At 37.7% G+C, this 15474-nt stretch overlaps 2 protein-coding genes and 1 pseudogene across 2 annotated transcripts; 2 read left to right on the forward strand and 1 right to left on the reverse strand.

The window, feature by feature from the left end:
* Nucleotides 1-2716: 2716 nt before the first annotated feature.
* Nucleotides 2717-4752, forward strand: LOC148915847 (uncharacterized). Its single transcript, XM_089055178.1, has one exon. The coding sequence runs from the start codon at nucleotides 3033-3035 to the stop codon at nucleotides 4629-4631; it is 1599 nt and encodes a 532-aa protein (XP_088911304.1). The 5' UTR covers nucleotides 2717-3032; the 3' UTR covers nucleotides 4632-4752.
* Nucleotides 4753-5027: 275 nt separating this feature from the next.
* Nucleotides 5028-6937, forward strand: LOC148915848 (uncharacterized; annotated as a pseudogene).
* A 2788-nt stretch (nucleotides 6938-9725) lies between these two features.
* LOC148915849 (uncharacterized) lies at nucleotides 9726-12534 on the reverse strand. Its single transcript, XM_089055180.1, has 3 exons — nucleotides 12328-12534; nucleotides 10849-11843; nucleotides 9726-10434 (listed from the first exon to the last, which is right to left on the reverse strand). The coding sequence occupies exons 2-3, from the start codon at nucleotides 11594-11596 to the stop codon at nucleotides 10229-10231; spliced, it is 954 nt and encodes a 317-aa protein (XP_088911306.1). The 5' UTR covers nucleotides 11597-11843; nucleotides 12328-12534; the 3' UTR covers nucleotides 9726-10228.
* Nucleotides 12535-15474: the final 2940 nt, after the last annotated feature.

Genomic DNA, 15474 nt, shown 5'->3' on the forward strand with positions numbered 1-15474 from the left:
TACTGAAAGAGAAAAGAATATTAGAATGGTTTTGCAGCTTGAGAGTTGAGAAGAGGAAAATGAATTAAATTAGGGCCTCTACTCTCTAAGTCGTAGAATTTGTTGATAATTAATATTCAATTCAATTTTGGTTTTGGTGCCTTGCATGTGGTGTTGTGGGGTGATATTTAATATTTCATTTTTATTTTCATGTTTTAGTTAATTTAATGGGTTGACTTGGAAAAATTTGGAGGCCCTGTGCAGTCGCACACCTCACACACCCCATGGGCCGCCTCTGCATGTGTGCCGACATTGTTGGTGTGCTACTCCAGAATTCTAGGCTCGTGCTTTATTCATGATTCTTCTAGAATAGTCTAGATGACAAATGAGCATTAGTTTTCAACACTGTTATTCCAATGCCGATGCTGCTGCTCAACTACCGAGGCCTTTTATGAACATTGTGCTTCCATGTTTTTACTACAATACTAGTGTAACAAAATCAATATTGCCCATATAAGCAACCTACATCAAAACGAGCAAACAATTTGGTGAAAAATTCGTTTAGACGACTTAGCTAACTCGCAGAAGTGGGAAATCTAGTCTAGTCTTCTCCTAATTAATTCAGTATAGTTTGAAGAGAACTCTTCCAGTTCTGGTTGGTGAGGTTTAAGTAGAGGTGTCAAACGGGCCGTGCGGGCCGGCCCATCCCATTTAGTCTAGTCCAAGAGAACTCTTCTAGTTCTGGTTGGTGAGGTTTAAGTAGAGGTGTCAAGCGGGCACGTCTGGCCCATCCCATTTAAACTCATGTTTTTAACGTTTTTGTGTTGGGTCGGGCCGGTCCATTTAATTTATCGGGCCGTGCCGTACCAGCCCATTTAATAAAATCATTGATCTCGCCCAGCCCAAAGCCCATGTCCATATTGAAACGAGCCGGGCCGGGCTGGGCTCATGCCTTGCCCGTCCTCGTCCTCGTGCCATACTCGAGCCCAAGAACCAATTCATTTAATTTGAATTTTTTTCACTTGATTTTTCTTCCACTAGATAATTCAAATTAAAAATATAATTAGAGGCAAGAAATGATGAACTATTTGAAAACATTAATCAATCAAACATCCAAACAATATGAAATGGCGAATGACAAAAAATATCCAACTCCACACAGTCCACTTCAACTTTTCATCTTTAAACAACTTAATATTTTATATGTGAAAAAATGTCTTGTTTTGATTATAAGAGAAGTCATATGTACTGATTAGATATCAAGTCCAATGTTGTTTAATTAATTTGTAGTTGATATGTTTAATTAATTAAGGACCCAAGTAATTTTCCTAAAATGAAAGACATCAAATATATATTTTTGATTAAAAATATATATATGTATATATATATATATAAACAATGACATTAGATGTCAAATTATTGCATTTTGACTTTTGAGAAAGAAAAAAATGTTAAGTGGGCCGTGCTTGGGCTCGTGTCGTGCTTGAAGCATGCTCGGGCCAAGCCCATGTTGGCCCATGGGCCGCCCGATCCATTAGATCTCATTTTTTATCCCGGCCCGCCCATTAATATTCGTGCTCGTGCCGTCTGTGCCTCATTTAAATGGGCTGGGCTCGTGCCTTGCTGGGCCGGTTCGTCCCATTTGACACCTCTAGGTTTAAGTAGAAGACCTGGATCTAAAACTTTTACAATAGGCACTACTTTCCCCCGAGACCCAATTTACATTCATTTAAGTAGAAAACCATCCTATGGAATCTGCATGTTGTATGCCCGAGATGTTGAGATCATTAAGAGCATCTCCACCCACAAGGGCTAAGTCTAAGGCAAGGGCAAGCAAGGGTTGCAACTATTCACGTGAATAGTGTCAGCCTTTGCATTTGTGGTTCCACCCATGAGGGCAAAGTCTAAGGCAAGTCAAGGGCAAGAAAAAAAAATATATATGCAACAAAATATAAAATTGTTATGTATTTATAGGGAAAGTGAATAAAATTGTTATGTATTTATAGGAAAATATCCATAATTTTTTGGTTTTATTTTTTTTAAAATTGAATTTTTATAATTTTTTGAATTTTTTTGGTCACGTCAAGATAACAGCTTGCCAGCGAAGCCCATGCGAAAGTTGCCCTTGGGCTGCCCAGCTGGTGGGACCCAGCCATTGCCCGAGCTCTTTCTCGCTGGAGGGAGTTGGGCTGCCAGGGGCCTTTTGCCCAGGTTTGGGTGAGCGCTGGACTTGCTCTAAGCCAATGAGTTTGTAGCTCCAGTAGTTAGGAATATTTACCAAATCTCATGTGTTGAAACCCTTTGTAAGTGCTTGAAAAGGTTTTGGTATGCCTTAGCCTGTAATGGGATAACCTCCGCTCACTCTGAACTTTTTTTTAACCAAAAATAAATTAAAATTCCCAATCACGCATTGCAAACCTTGTGGCTGAGGATGCTTTTGAGTTTGTCAGGCTTAGAGGTGCCTTTCTTGTTTTAACCCTTCGGCTTTTCCTTGAATTCAATGTCAATATTGTCAAACAAGCTAAATTTGTAATTTTTTTTTCTCTTAATAACTTCTTATTTATATATTTTGAATTTAATTTTTTATGTCGCTGTAAACAGATGGGTTACATAGTTGGGATTCGACCCGGCCCATAAACAACTTTAGCTATTCTATGTTCATGGGTGGATCTATCAATATAACATTGCGGTCACAACTGCAACTGCACTGGATCAATAATTCAAAAGAGATACTTGTAGTCGAGAGCAGATACCACAGTGGTGGCTTCCCCCTTCCCCTGCTTGGCACCAAGGTTCGAAACCCCAAGGGGTTTCTCTCCTCCCAATGTAACCAAAAAAGAAAAGAAAAGAGATACTTGTAAAGATATTTGTTACTCTCCACATACAGAGACTGATTTCAACATGCATACTTGTGAAGATATTTGTTTGCTCTCACTCACTTCTGTTGAAGCAGCTGCTATTTTTTCACGAGTATGATCCATGGACCATGGTATAGGAAAATTTTGGCAGGAGGAGAAGACGGTATTTGAATTGCAGTCTTGAGTTGGACGACGATGACGATCGCTAAGAGAGCTCCAGCTCTGACACTTCTCCACAAGGGTAATCCATCTTCTCTCTATTATTCTCTGTTTGGGCGTGTCATTGTGAGAACCCAGTTTTGCTCTTTGGCACTGGGTCACTTCAATTCCGTAATTCAAATGAATCCCATTCCCTCGATTTCGGCTATCAATCATTTGTTTGGGGCACTCTCCAAGATGAATCAGTGTTCCGCTGTAGTTTCTATGTATAAACAGATGCTGGCTTGTGTTGGCTTACAGCCCGAAGTCTGTACACTGAGTATTGTTATCAATTGCTTGTGCCGTATGAATCGGGTGGACTTGGGTTTCTCTGTTTTAGCAACTACCCTTAAACATGGTCTTCAGCCCAATGGTTATACTCTAACTGCTTTGCTTAATGGGGTTTGCAAGTATAGATCGATCTCTGAGGCAATGGAGTTGTTCCGGAAAATAGAAGAGAAAGGATTAGGATGCTCTGAAATCACTTACGCTACTATAATTAATGGGTTATGCAAGGCTGGGAAAACATGTGTTGCACTTGAGATACTCGAGCACATGTATGAAGATGCAAGGTTTAAGCACTACCCTCAATGCTATACTCCAATCATTGACTGCTTATGCAAAGAAAGACGAATAGATGAGGCCAGGACCCTATTTCGAGATATGAATAAGAAAGGCATAAGGCCTGATGTTTTCACTTTTACTTCCTTCATTTCTGCAGCATGCAAGTCTGGTAAGTGGGAAGAAGCTGTGCGGCTATTTAGAAACATGATTGATTGTGGCGCCTTCCCTAATATTGTTACATTCAGTTCTGTGTTGGATGCTTTGTGCAAGGAAGGGAAGACAGCAGAGGCACTTAACCTTGTGGAAGAAATGTTCCTTAGAGGTGTAAAGCCTGATATCGTCACCTACAACTCCTTAATTAATAGCCTCTGCCATTCCTCGCAATGGAAAGAAGCCACAAGGTTGTTTAATAGAATGCTGGATGAAGGAATTGCACCAAATGTTGTAACCTTTAACACTGTAATACATGCTCTTTACAAGGAGAGACGGACCGAGGAAGCGTTCTCCGTGTTAGAGCTAATGTCTCAACGAGGTATGAGGCTTAACATTGTCACTTACAACTCTCTAATTTTTGGCATGTGCCTTACAGATCAATGGGATGAAGCCACAAGGTTGTTTGATGAAATGGTAGGTCAGGGAGTCTTACCTAATATCACTACTTTGAGAATACTTTTGGATGCTCTCTGCAAAGGAGGGATGACAGAAGAGGCCCATAAAATGCTTGAGGCCAGAGTTAAATATGGTATGGAGCTGAGCAAAATAACTTGCAGTATGCTAGTTGATGGTTATTGTTTTCATGGCAAAATGGATAAGGCAAAGAAGGTCATTGATTTAATGGTGACAAAATATCATGTCCCTGATTTTGCTTCTTGTTATAAAGCCTTGGTCAACGGCTATATGCAAGCTAAAAGGACAGGTGAAGCTTTGAGGCTCGTTGAGGAAATGATCGAACAAGGAGTGATGCCTGATGTGGAAACCCTAAAAGCTTTGAGAGGTTTGCGTCCTATAAGGCATGTTGTATCTGCAGAATAGTTGCCCATGAGACTGCTAGAACTAGTTACAGTCCTGTTAAATCTTTAACTGCTAATTATGTCATTGCATTCTAAACTTGTATGACCAAGCAATATTAGTGAATGGAAGTGGTTTCAAACAATTATAGGATCCTAACCCTAAGGAAACCATTGATTTGGATAAATTGGTAGAAATGCGTTGTAAATCTGGTAATCTTGGGTTAGATGAAGCACTGGATCACTTCAAATCCATAATTCAAATGAAACCCATTCCCTCTATTTAGGCTATAAATCATTTTTTTGGGGCGCTCTCCAAGATGAATCAGTGTTCCGCTGTAGTTTCTATGTATAAACAGATGCTGGGTTGTATTGGCTTACACCCCAAAGTCAGTACACTGAGTATTGTTATCAATTTCTTGTGCCCTGTGAATCGAGTGGACTTGGGTTTCTCTGTTTTAACAACTACCCTTAAACATGGTCTTCAGCCCAATGCTTATTCTTTGACTGCTTTGCTTCATGGAGTTTGAAAGTATAGGTCGATCTCTGAGGCAATGCAGTTGTCCCAGAAAATATAGGAGAAAGGATTAGTATGCAGTGAAGTCACTTACGCTCGTATAATTAATTTGTTGTGCCCGAGCTGGGAAAACATGTATTGCACTTGAGATACTCGAGCACATCTATGAAGATTGGAGGCTTAAGCCCAACCCTCAATGCTATAATCCAATCATTGACAGCTTATGCAAAGAAAGACATTTTGAGATATGATCAATAGAAGTGTTGTGCCAGATATCGTCAGTTACAATTCATTAATTTATGGATTATGCAACATGGGTCTTTGGAAGCGAGCACTTGCTCTGTTTGAAATAATGAATGAGAAAGGCATAATTCCAGATGTTGTCACTTTTACTTCCTTAATTTCTGCAGCATGCAAGTCTGGAAAATGGGAAGAAACTGTGCGGCTATTTAGAAATTTGATTGATTGTGGAGCCTTGCCTAATAACAACATTCAATTCTGTGTTGGATCCTTTATGCAAAGATGGGAAGACAGCAGAGACACTAAAACTTGTGGAAGAAATGCTCCTTAGAGGTTTAAAGCCTGATCTCGTCACCTACAACTCCTTAATTAATAGATTGTGCCATTCTGCGCAATGGAAAGAGGCCACAAGGTTGTGCAATAGAATGCTGGATGAAGGAATTGCACCAGATGTTGTAACCTATAACACTGTAATAGAAGCTCTTTGCAGGAGAGACAGACCGAGGAAGCCCTCTCTGTGTTAGAGCTAATGTCCCAAAGGGGTATGAGACTTGACATTTTCACCTACAACTCTCTAATTAAAGGCATGTGCCTTACAGATCAATGGGATGGAGCCACATGGTCGTTTGATGAAATGGTAGGTCACGGAGTCTTACCTAACATTGTAACTTTGACAATACTTTTGGATGCTCTCTGCAAAGGAGGGAGACAAAAGAGGCTTTCGAAGTATTTGAGGCAAAGATTCAATATAGTATGGAGCTTAGCACAATGACTTACAGTATGTTGATCAATAGATTCTGTTTGAAGGTCTTTAATTTAATGGTGGTTAAGGGTCATGTGCGTGATACTGCTTGCTACAAAACATTGGTCGATGGTTATATAAAAGTTAAAAGAATACATAAAGCTTTGAGGCTTGCTTAGGAAATGACCCAAAGGGAATTGTTTCCTGATCTGGAAATGCAAAACACCTTGAGAAGTTTCCATGCTAAGTGGCATGTCGCATTTGCAGAGTAATGGCCCGCGAGAGAGAGAACTAGTAACTCTCATGTGACATCTTTAGCTGTTACTTGTGTTATTAATTTTTGAATTCTAATGGCCAAACAATGTTGCTACTGGTAAACTTGATAATACATTTCACTTCAAACATGATTGCATCAAATTGTCATAGCTTGATGGCGTGTATCTAACCAGCGACGGCTCTAGCTGAGAAGAGTTGGCTTCAGTAAAATGTCATGAGCCTGCGACAGGGATCTAAAAGTTTTGAAGCTTTTTGAGAAATGCCTCACGAATTGTGTTGTATATTCAATGCACATATATCTAGACATTTCATATTGTATTCATTGAGTCATTTCACAGATTGAAGCAGTGGAAGCAGTACCAAATTTCAAATGATAAGCTGGGGAGCTTTGCAAGTCAGTGCTAGTTTGAACAGTAAGGGTTGTAAGATTCTTGCTGAGGTGGGTCGGAGCAGTGCTTCTTTTGTGTTGAAAGAGCTGTGGAGCAACACCTATTGATTGTATCAAGAACTCGTCTTCAGTGATATAGAATTTATTGAGTAACTTGATAGCCTAAAATTGCAACGGTTTAAAGTCTAATAATTTCCTACTTGATATTATTGTTCTACATAATATGTAATCTTTTAAGTACAAAAGATTGGAGGGAGGGTTTATACAAATATTCACATGGTGCTTGGGGATTTCGAACCTCTGTTCACATGAGTGGATGTGGAAGGGCTTAACCAACTAAGCTATACCCTACTGGCCAAGAGCACCCACTTTGTCATTCCTCACATATGAAAACCTAACTGGAGAATTTTATTATCACCCCCAATACATTGAAGGCACTTATCTTTCTAAGAACATCCCTTACAGACTTTTAACTGTATGTATTAAGTGAAACCACCCGCTCAACTTACCTTCATCAGAGTGACTAAGCTCATCTCTATCCAATTCAAACATACTACATCTAATTATTTCAAATACATTCAATTCAATTTAATGTGGCTCTTGTTTTTTAAGCAAGTGTAGCATTGTTGTCAAATTCAAATTGTTTCTTTCGAAGTTCACTATCCAAATGGGTTGAACTCCTCTCAAACCCAACCGCTTTGTGACCTATCATAATTTTTGAACTTATGCCCGATTTGCATTTGGTCTTTGAACTTAAAAAATAGTTGTTGTAGTACCTCAACTCCACTTTAGTTAGCATTGTTGGTCATGCATTACATTTTCTATACAATTTAGGGGCACAATGGTCATTTTAAGTTTAATTCCTACAGTTTTGGAGCAATGATCCTTGAATTTATAATCAATTTACATTTTGGTCCTCCAACTTGAATATTAGCTCCCGTAGTCAACTCCACTTTCTCGCTTCATTGGTCCAATCGTCATAATTTTCATAAACAGTCATTTTATGTAGTTTTTACTTCCCACTAGCTTCCCTACCATTGACAATTGTGAATATGATTCAATAATAAGCATCAACCGAGAGAACTAACCGAACGACAAGCCACCTTCCCCTTCTTTTTCCCAACCAAAACTAGTTTTCAGAACCGAAGGGGTATCTATATGGATAAAGTTTGACGATGGAGGAGAAAGGGGAGTGGTTGCTGTTGGAAATTTTATATTATTTAATAATATTTAATTTCTATAGTGAATGAAAAATAAGTGTTGTGTGTCTTAGTATTTGTTTTGCATTTGGTTATCCTTTAAAGTGTAGTTATTAATTATTAAAGATGAGATTCAAATGATCAAGTGGTCTTGTTTCCGTAGAGTTGTGTTTGTAACTTTTCAAATGAAAAGCTTCTTATGTTTCAACAAGAGGTGTAATGAGTTTTATATAAACCAAACACCTTCACCTACTTGAAATATAGAATGAAGAGAGTTCTTATCCGTGAAAAACAAAGAGCATCCCCGATACTATATTGTTAAATTCTTTTAGTTTTGTCTCAAGAGTACAAATATATAATTAGTTCGTCAGAGTCTTAAATTAAAGTGCTTCAATTTAGGATTTTCGATTGTTGAATCCTATGAGATAGACGCCTATAGAACTACGAGCACAATAGTAGGGGCGAAATCTATCTTTAGGACATTTGTGTGTTGATTTACATCAATTTCATGTAAATTTGTTGTATATTTGATGGTTACAATTTTCTTGAGAATTATTATAATCTAAATTCATATTTTATATTGTTCCGCCAACAGTTGCAGTGTTGGGTATTGAGACCTTCGTTTTGTTATTCATTGGAGGCAACGGGACCCACAGTATGAGAGGAAGTGAAATAGAACTGAGACCAATATTCAAGTTGGAGGACTAAAATTAAAAAATGGCTCAACCATTTACTATGTGTAAGTTGGGTGATCTACTAGAAATAGCACTTAAGCCTCTTGAGATAAAATCTCGCACAACTTCGGTCGATCCTAAATCAGGCTTAGATATCATTCATTTCTCAACAAGCCTGGACAAAAAAGTTCATAATTTGGCTTTACTGAAGGAGGTTGCTATCAACACTCCAAAATAATCTTTACGCATTTCTTAATGAAAAAGAAAATTTTAAAGGAGTGACGGTCCTCATGATGACTATTTTGAACTACTTTGGAATGGTTATAACAATTTGCTTATTTAAAAAATTAACTAAACAATTCTTCACTAATGTAGCTCAAGTAATTAAGAGTGTTTAGTCGTTCACATCTTGTGTTTGAATTTCCCTCCATAATGTTGCTAGTGTTTACACCATAATTAACCAAGCGTGATTGAACACCAAGGTAGACATGTCTTCCTCCCTGCCAAAGGGAGATGCTCTTCCGAAGGGACAACCACCTGCCGAAGCTCCGAACTGCCAAACCTAAAACACAGGAGACACGTGTCATCATCACAGCAACTTGCACAAAGTCCCACATCGGAACTTTGTGCAAACCTCCTACTTTTACTTCCCTATAAATGGGGAACAGTAACCAAGAAAAAGGGTAACTTCTCTCTCTCACTATTACTGCTACTTTGCAATAGTCACCACCCCTAGCTGACTCAGGCATCGGAGAGCCTTCGGCCGCACCACACCAAGTGTCCGAAGCTTAACGATTGCTTTTCCTATCTCTGTCTTTTGCAGGCTAGCCCTCTACTGAAGGCCCAGGCCCTTCTCTTGCTAAGGACAACCCCCTATCTCTAAGTTGACCCTCTCCGAAAAAGAGCATCAACAGCTAGTATAAACTATAGACCAAAAAAAAAAAGTATAGACCAAACTACAAGAAACGAAACTGTTTGCGGTTAATCACATTTTTATAAAAACATGAACCAAAATACTTTAATGTAGCTCTATTTACAAGTACATTGACAATAACTTGGTATAGTAAGTTCATACACTGTTAGTAACTCAAAGGATAATATTGTATTATTATATAGCACAATGTTATACATAACAAATGGCATGGTAAATCCATTGCAGCTTTTAACAGAAAAATAAAACTATGCAGGCTAATCACTTTAGCTCTATAGCTTGGTCTTCAAAATACATGAATTAAGTTGTCTATCAGCTAGCTCTCTATGACATAACTCGGGTGAATACAATATGAAATATCTTAACAGATGTGCATTGAACATATAAAAGACATTAAAAATCAAACATAATGAAAACTCTTGAGAAAAGTGTAAACATTTGGATGTGGTTCGAAAGCTCATGGGAAAATCAGTACCTGTGAAAAGGATCCATTGGTGAGTCACTTCGCAAATTCTCTTAGGTTGCTCCAATTGTTGGGAATGATGTGGGTTGTGCTAAGAAGTGGCAACTCTAGTCTGTGATACAATCATCATTAAACTATTTTCATTCACTAATATAGTTTGGTCATTAGAAGTTTTAGAATGCAATGACATAATTAGCAGTTAAAAGATTTAACAGGATTGTAACTAGTTCTAGCGGTCTCATGGGGAACTATTCTGGATGCAACATGCCTTTTTGGACGCAAACCCCTCAAAGCTTTTAGGGTTTCCACATCAGGCATCACCCCTTGTTCGATCATTTCCTCAACGAACCTCAAAGCTTCACCTATCCTTTTAGCTTGCATACAGCCGTTGACCAAGGCTTTATAGCAAGAAGCAATTGTCAAAGGAAATCAGATTTAAATGCCAGCAGATTCTTTCATTAATTAGATACATGTATATGTGGTAGGTTAGCTGTAATTAGATACATGTATTAGATACATGTATATGTGGTAGGTTAGCTATAATTAGATACATGTATATGTGGTAGGTGAGCTGTTTTCAGGGGCTGAATATCAGCCTGTGTTCTTTCCTAATTAACTTGTATTCTGTCCATATAATGGGCAATTCTCGATGAATAGAGACACTTTTCAGAAAGACTCTAAATTGTCAGCAATATCAGGGGCAGGATCTTTTATCACCATTAAATCAATGACCTTCTTTGCCATATCCATTTTGCCATGAAAACAATAATCATCAATTAACATACTGCAAGTTAATGTGCTAAGCTCCATACCATATTTAACTCTGGCCTCAAGCATTTTATGAGCCTCTTCTGTCATCCCTCCTTTGCAGAGAGCATCCAAAAGTATTCTCAAAGTAATGATATTAGGTAAGACTCCCTGACCTACCATTTCATCAAACAACCTTGTGGTTTCATCCCATTGATCTGTAAGGCACATGCCATAAATTAGAGAGTTGTAAGTGACAATGTTAAGCCTCATACCTCGTTGAGACATTAGCTCTAACACGGAGAGCGCTTCCTCGGTCCGTCTCTCCTTGCAAAGAGCATCTATTACAGTGTTAAAGGTTACAACATCTGGTGCAATTCCTTCATCCAGCATTCTATTGAACAACCTTGTGGCTTCTTTCCATTGCGCAGAATGGCAGAGGCTATTAATTAAGGAGTTGTAGGTGACAAGATCAGGCTTTGCACCTCTAAGGAGCATTTCGTCCACAAGGTTAAGTGACTCTGCCGTCTTCCCATCTTTGCATAAAGCATCCAACACGGCATTGAATATTACAATATTAGGCAAGGCTCCACAATCAAGCATGTTTCTAAACAGCCGCACAGCTTCTTCCCACTTACCACACTTGCATGCAACAGAAATTAAAGAATTAAAAGTGACAACATCAGGGTTTATGCCTTTCTTATTCATTATTTCATACAGAGCAAGTGCTCGTGCCCAATGACCCATGTTGCATAATCCATAAATTAATGAAGTGTAACTGACGATATCCGGCACAACACTTTTGTTGATCATATCTCGAAATAGGGTCAGAGCCTCATCTATTCATCTTTCCTTGCATAAGCTGTCAATGATTGGATTATAGCATTGAGGGTGGGGCTTAAGCCTTCCATCTTCATACATATGCTCGATTATCTCAAGCGCCATACATGTTTTCCCAGCTCTGCACAACCCATTAATGATAGTAGCGTAAGTGATTTCACAGCATGCTAATCCTTTCTCTTCTATTTTCTGGAACAACTCCATTGCCTCAGAGAGCGACCTGTACTTGCAAATCCCATGAAGCAAAGTATTTAGAGTATAAGCATCGGGCTGAAGACCATATTTAAGGGTAGTTGCTAAAACAGAGAAACCCAAATCCACCCGATTCATACGGCACAAGCAATTGATAACAACATTCAGTGTATCGACTTCAGGACGTAACCCAACACAACCGAGCATCTGTTTATACATAGAAACAACAGCTGAACACTGATTCATCTTGGAAAGTGCTCCCAACAAATAAGTGATAGCCCGAATAGAGGGAAGGGGTTTCATTTGAATTAGGGAATTGAAGTAACCCACTGCTTCATCTAACATAAGATTACTAGATTTACAACGCGTTTTTACCAAATTCTTCAAATCAGTGGTTCTCTTAGAACCCATAACGCTAACAGTATGACAACGATTGACAGAAAAAAAAAAAAAACAAAACTGGGTTCTGAAAATCACGAGCCCAAACAGAGAATAGAGAGAAGAAGGTTTACCCTTTTGGAGAAGCTTGAGCCCTGGAGCTGTTTTGGCCATAATTTTCGTCATCATCGACCTACTCCAAGGCAGAGTAAGCAATTCACGAGCTGAGCTCTCTCGGAGATTTACATCGTTGAGCGCAGTGAGTAGTGAGTGAGAGGGTTTAGTTGCTTCAATTTTAGGGAAGAACGTTCATTTTCCGTTCATTCATTTTTGCCTGCTGTTTGTTTTTTTATGGGCTTTTTAAATCTAAGTCCAAAACAATTAGTTGTCATTGGGTTTAGTCCTCGCTTTTTTTGTTTTAGATGTAGGTCATTTGATATTTATTATTTTTTTGTTGTATCAATTTTAACTTTTGAGGTAAATAAGAAAAACACATTGAAAATTTAAATTTAATGCATTATTTTCTTAAAATTGAATTTCAAAATTTAAATTTTGAATTCTTTCCTTATAATATTCCTAATATATTGATAAAATACAATTTAATCAATAAAAAGTAAAGACCCACATATTATACCAATTGATCAAACAAGCACCTACATTAAATTATGTACCTAACATACAGGTAAATAGTGTTATTATTAGCAACGAAAAATACTTAGTGAAAAACCGTGTTACCTATAAATTAGGAACATAAATTAGAAGACTACCCGAGTGAGATACAAAAATAGACAAGATAAAATTGTATGTTACCTATAAATAAATTTTAAAAAAAGGTACATAAAAGTACTATTACACATTATCAAAAATATGAAAAAACATATATATACCTATGCAATAGGCAATATGACATAAATGACTATTACCCAATTCAAGTCATAAGGAGTAACATTGGAATACAAAATAATTTTAAAAATAAAATAATAAAAAGATTATATCATAAGACATTAAAAAAGGAATGTAATTCTACGTGGCATAAAAGTCAAAAGATTTGGATCAAAGACACTAAATTCGAGGACTAAACCCAACTCCTCAATAAGAATTTGGATATATATCAACTTTTCTATTTTTTTATTGGGCCAGATTTATTTTTTATTCTTTATTTTATGACAAAGTGATATTCTAAACTAGATTTGGAAATTTAAACCATCATACCGAGAAACCGACTAAATCATTAGTGTTGAGCAAGTGCAGCAGAAACAATTGTAAATATGGGTTCGAACCAAAAACTGTAGAAGCTTGAGTGCAAATACAATAAGAAAAATAGAGAGCTTAGAGTAGAAGTGTCAAACGGGCCGTGCCGTGCCGGCTCATCCCATTTAAACTCGTATTTTTAACGTTTTCGTGTCGGGCCGGGCTAGCCCATTTAATTTATCGGGCCGTGCCGTGCCGGCCCATTTAATAAAATTATTGATTCCGGCCCGGCCCAAAGCTCATGTCCATATTGAAACGGACCAGGCCGGGCTCGTGCGTGCCCGTGCTCGTGCTCGTGCGTGCCATACTCGGGCTCAAGAACCAATCCATTTAATTTGAATTTTTTTCACTTCATTTTTTTTTTCACTAGATAATTCAAATTATAAACATTAAAAATATAATTAGAGGCAAGAAATGATGAACTATTTGAAAACATTAATCAATCAAACATCCAAACAATATGAAAATGGCAGAGGGCAAAAAGTGTCAAACTCTACAAAGTCCACTTCAACTTTTCATCTTTAAACAACTTATTATTTTATATGTGAAATAATGTCTTGCTTTGATTATAAGATAAGCATATATGTCATATGTACTGATTAGATATCAAGTCCAATATTGTTTAATTAATTTGTAGTTGATATGTTTAATTAATTAAGGACCCAAGTAATTTCCCTAAAATGAAAGACATCAAATATATATTTATGATTAAAAAAACATATAAATAATGACATTAGATGTCAAATTATTGCATTTTGACTTTTGAGAAAGAAAAAAATGTTAAGTGGGCCGTGCTTGGGCCTGCTTGGGCCGTGTTTGGGCTCATGCTTGGGCTCGTGCCGTGCTTGAAGCGTGCTCGGGCCAAGCCCAGGCCATGTCAGGCCATGGGCCAGCTCGGTCCATTGGACCTCATTTTTCGATCCCGGCCCGGCCCAAGATTTCGTGTCGTGCCGAGCACGGCCCGTTAATATTCGTGCTCGTATCGTGCCGTGCCTCATTTAAATGGGCTAGGCTCGTGCCGTGCTGGGCCGGCCCGTCCCGTTTGACACCTCTAGCTTAGAGACACAAGATTTAATGTGGAAAACCCTTCAATGTGAAGGAAAAAACCATGGGAGAAACTTTGAAATTTCTTCCATTAATGAAAATGGGATTACAAGCATTAATCTCTCTAAATCAATAGAGGATGACTTCAAGAGAACCAACTCTACTTGCTGAACTCACTCATGTATACACATGAAAAACACCACTTGCACACTGTCTTACTCTCTACATAAAATTTGTAGGATAGCCTCTTAAGTAATACAGCAAGCAAACAAACAACCACCTCCTTGAGAATACACCCACCAATTGAAAAGAAATATTTATTTTTTTATTTTTCAAACGTGGAGCATTTGTGGTACACATTTCAGCAAAAAAGTGGATCTCGTTCGTGTCATGTCATCATTTTTAATAGAATTTTTAACTGTGTTAACAATGAGCAGCAAAGTGAACCACCAAATCTTGGTTAAGCAGACACGCTGGCTCACTTTAACTTTCAGGCGATAAAGTGAGGTTTGACCATAGTTTCAGGGAGCACTATAGTAAATAAGCCAAAAATACAAACAAACAAATAAAGTTTCAAGCCAAATTGAGTACATATGCCTAGTACACAACAAATAGCAACAAGAAAAAGGAATGTTGTTCCCTAACCTTAAATTATATTTCTTTAATTTAATGGTTTGTATAAAATTAAAAATAAAAGATTTTAGAGTTTTTAAAAAGTTGTAAGGACTGAAATTCACACACACCCTCTCAACATAAACTCCCTCATTATAGAAACTCGTGCTAAAATATGAGAACTATGAGAGAATATTTGTTTGTGGGAATTTTCTACATATTCATCTCCTTGTAGGAGGTCATATTTATAATACAACGGAGCCTTAGTAGTCAAGTAAATACTAAATTCCTATTTCTATTTATAGTAGGAAATCATGAATTATAGTAAATCTAATACAATTATAATGGGAATTCTTAGAATGTAAGGAAAGAAA

This window comes from Prunus mume, linkage group LG6, assembly GCF_029339155.1.
Source record: "Prunus mume cultivar Tortuosa linkage group LG6, ASM2933915v1, whole genome shotgun sequence".
Taxonomy (NCBI): domain Eukaryota; kingdom Viridiplantae; phylum Streptophyta; class Magnoliopsida; order Rosales; family Rosaceae; genus Prunus; species Prunus mume.

Coding starts and splice junctions, on each gene's coding strand:
- LOC148915849 (XM_089055180.1), bottom strand. CDS start 11,596: ATGATCAACAAAAGTGTTGTGCCGGATATCGTCAGTTACACTTCATTA. Junction 10,435..10,848: donor TGAGGCCAGAGTTAAATATG/GTATGGAGCTTA, acceptor CTTGCTATAAAG/CCTTGGTCAACGGCTGTATG.
- LOC148915847 (XM_089055178.1), top strand. CDS start 3,033: ATGACGATCGCTAAGAGAGCTCCAGCTCTGACACTTCTCCACAAGGGT.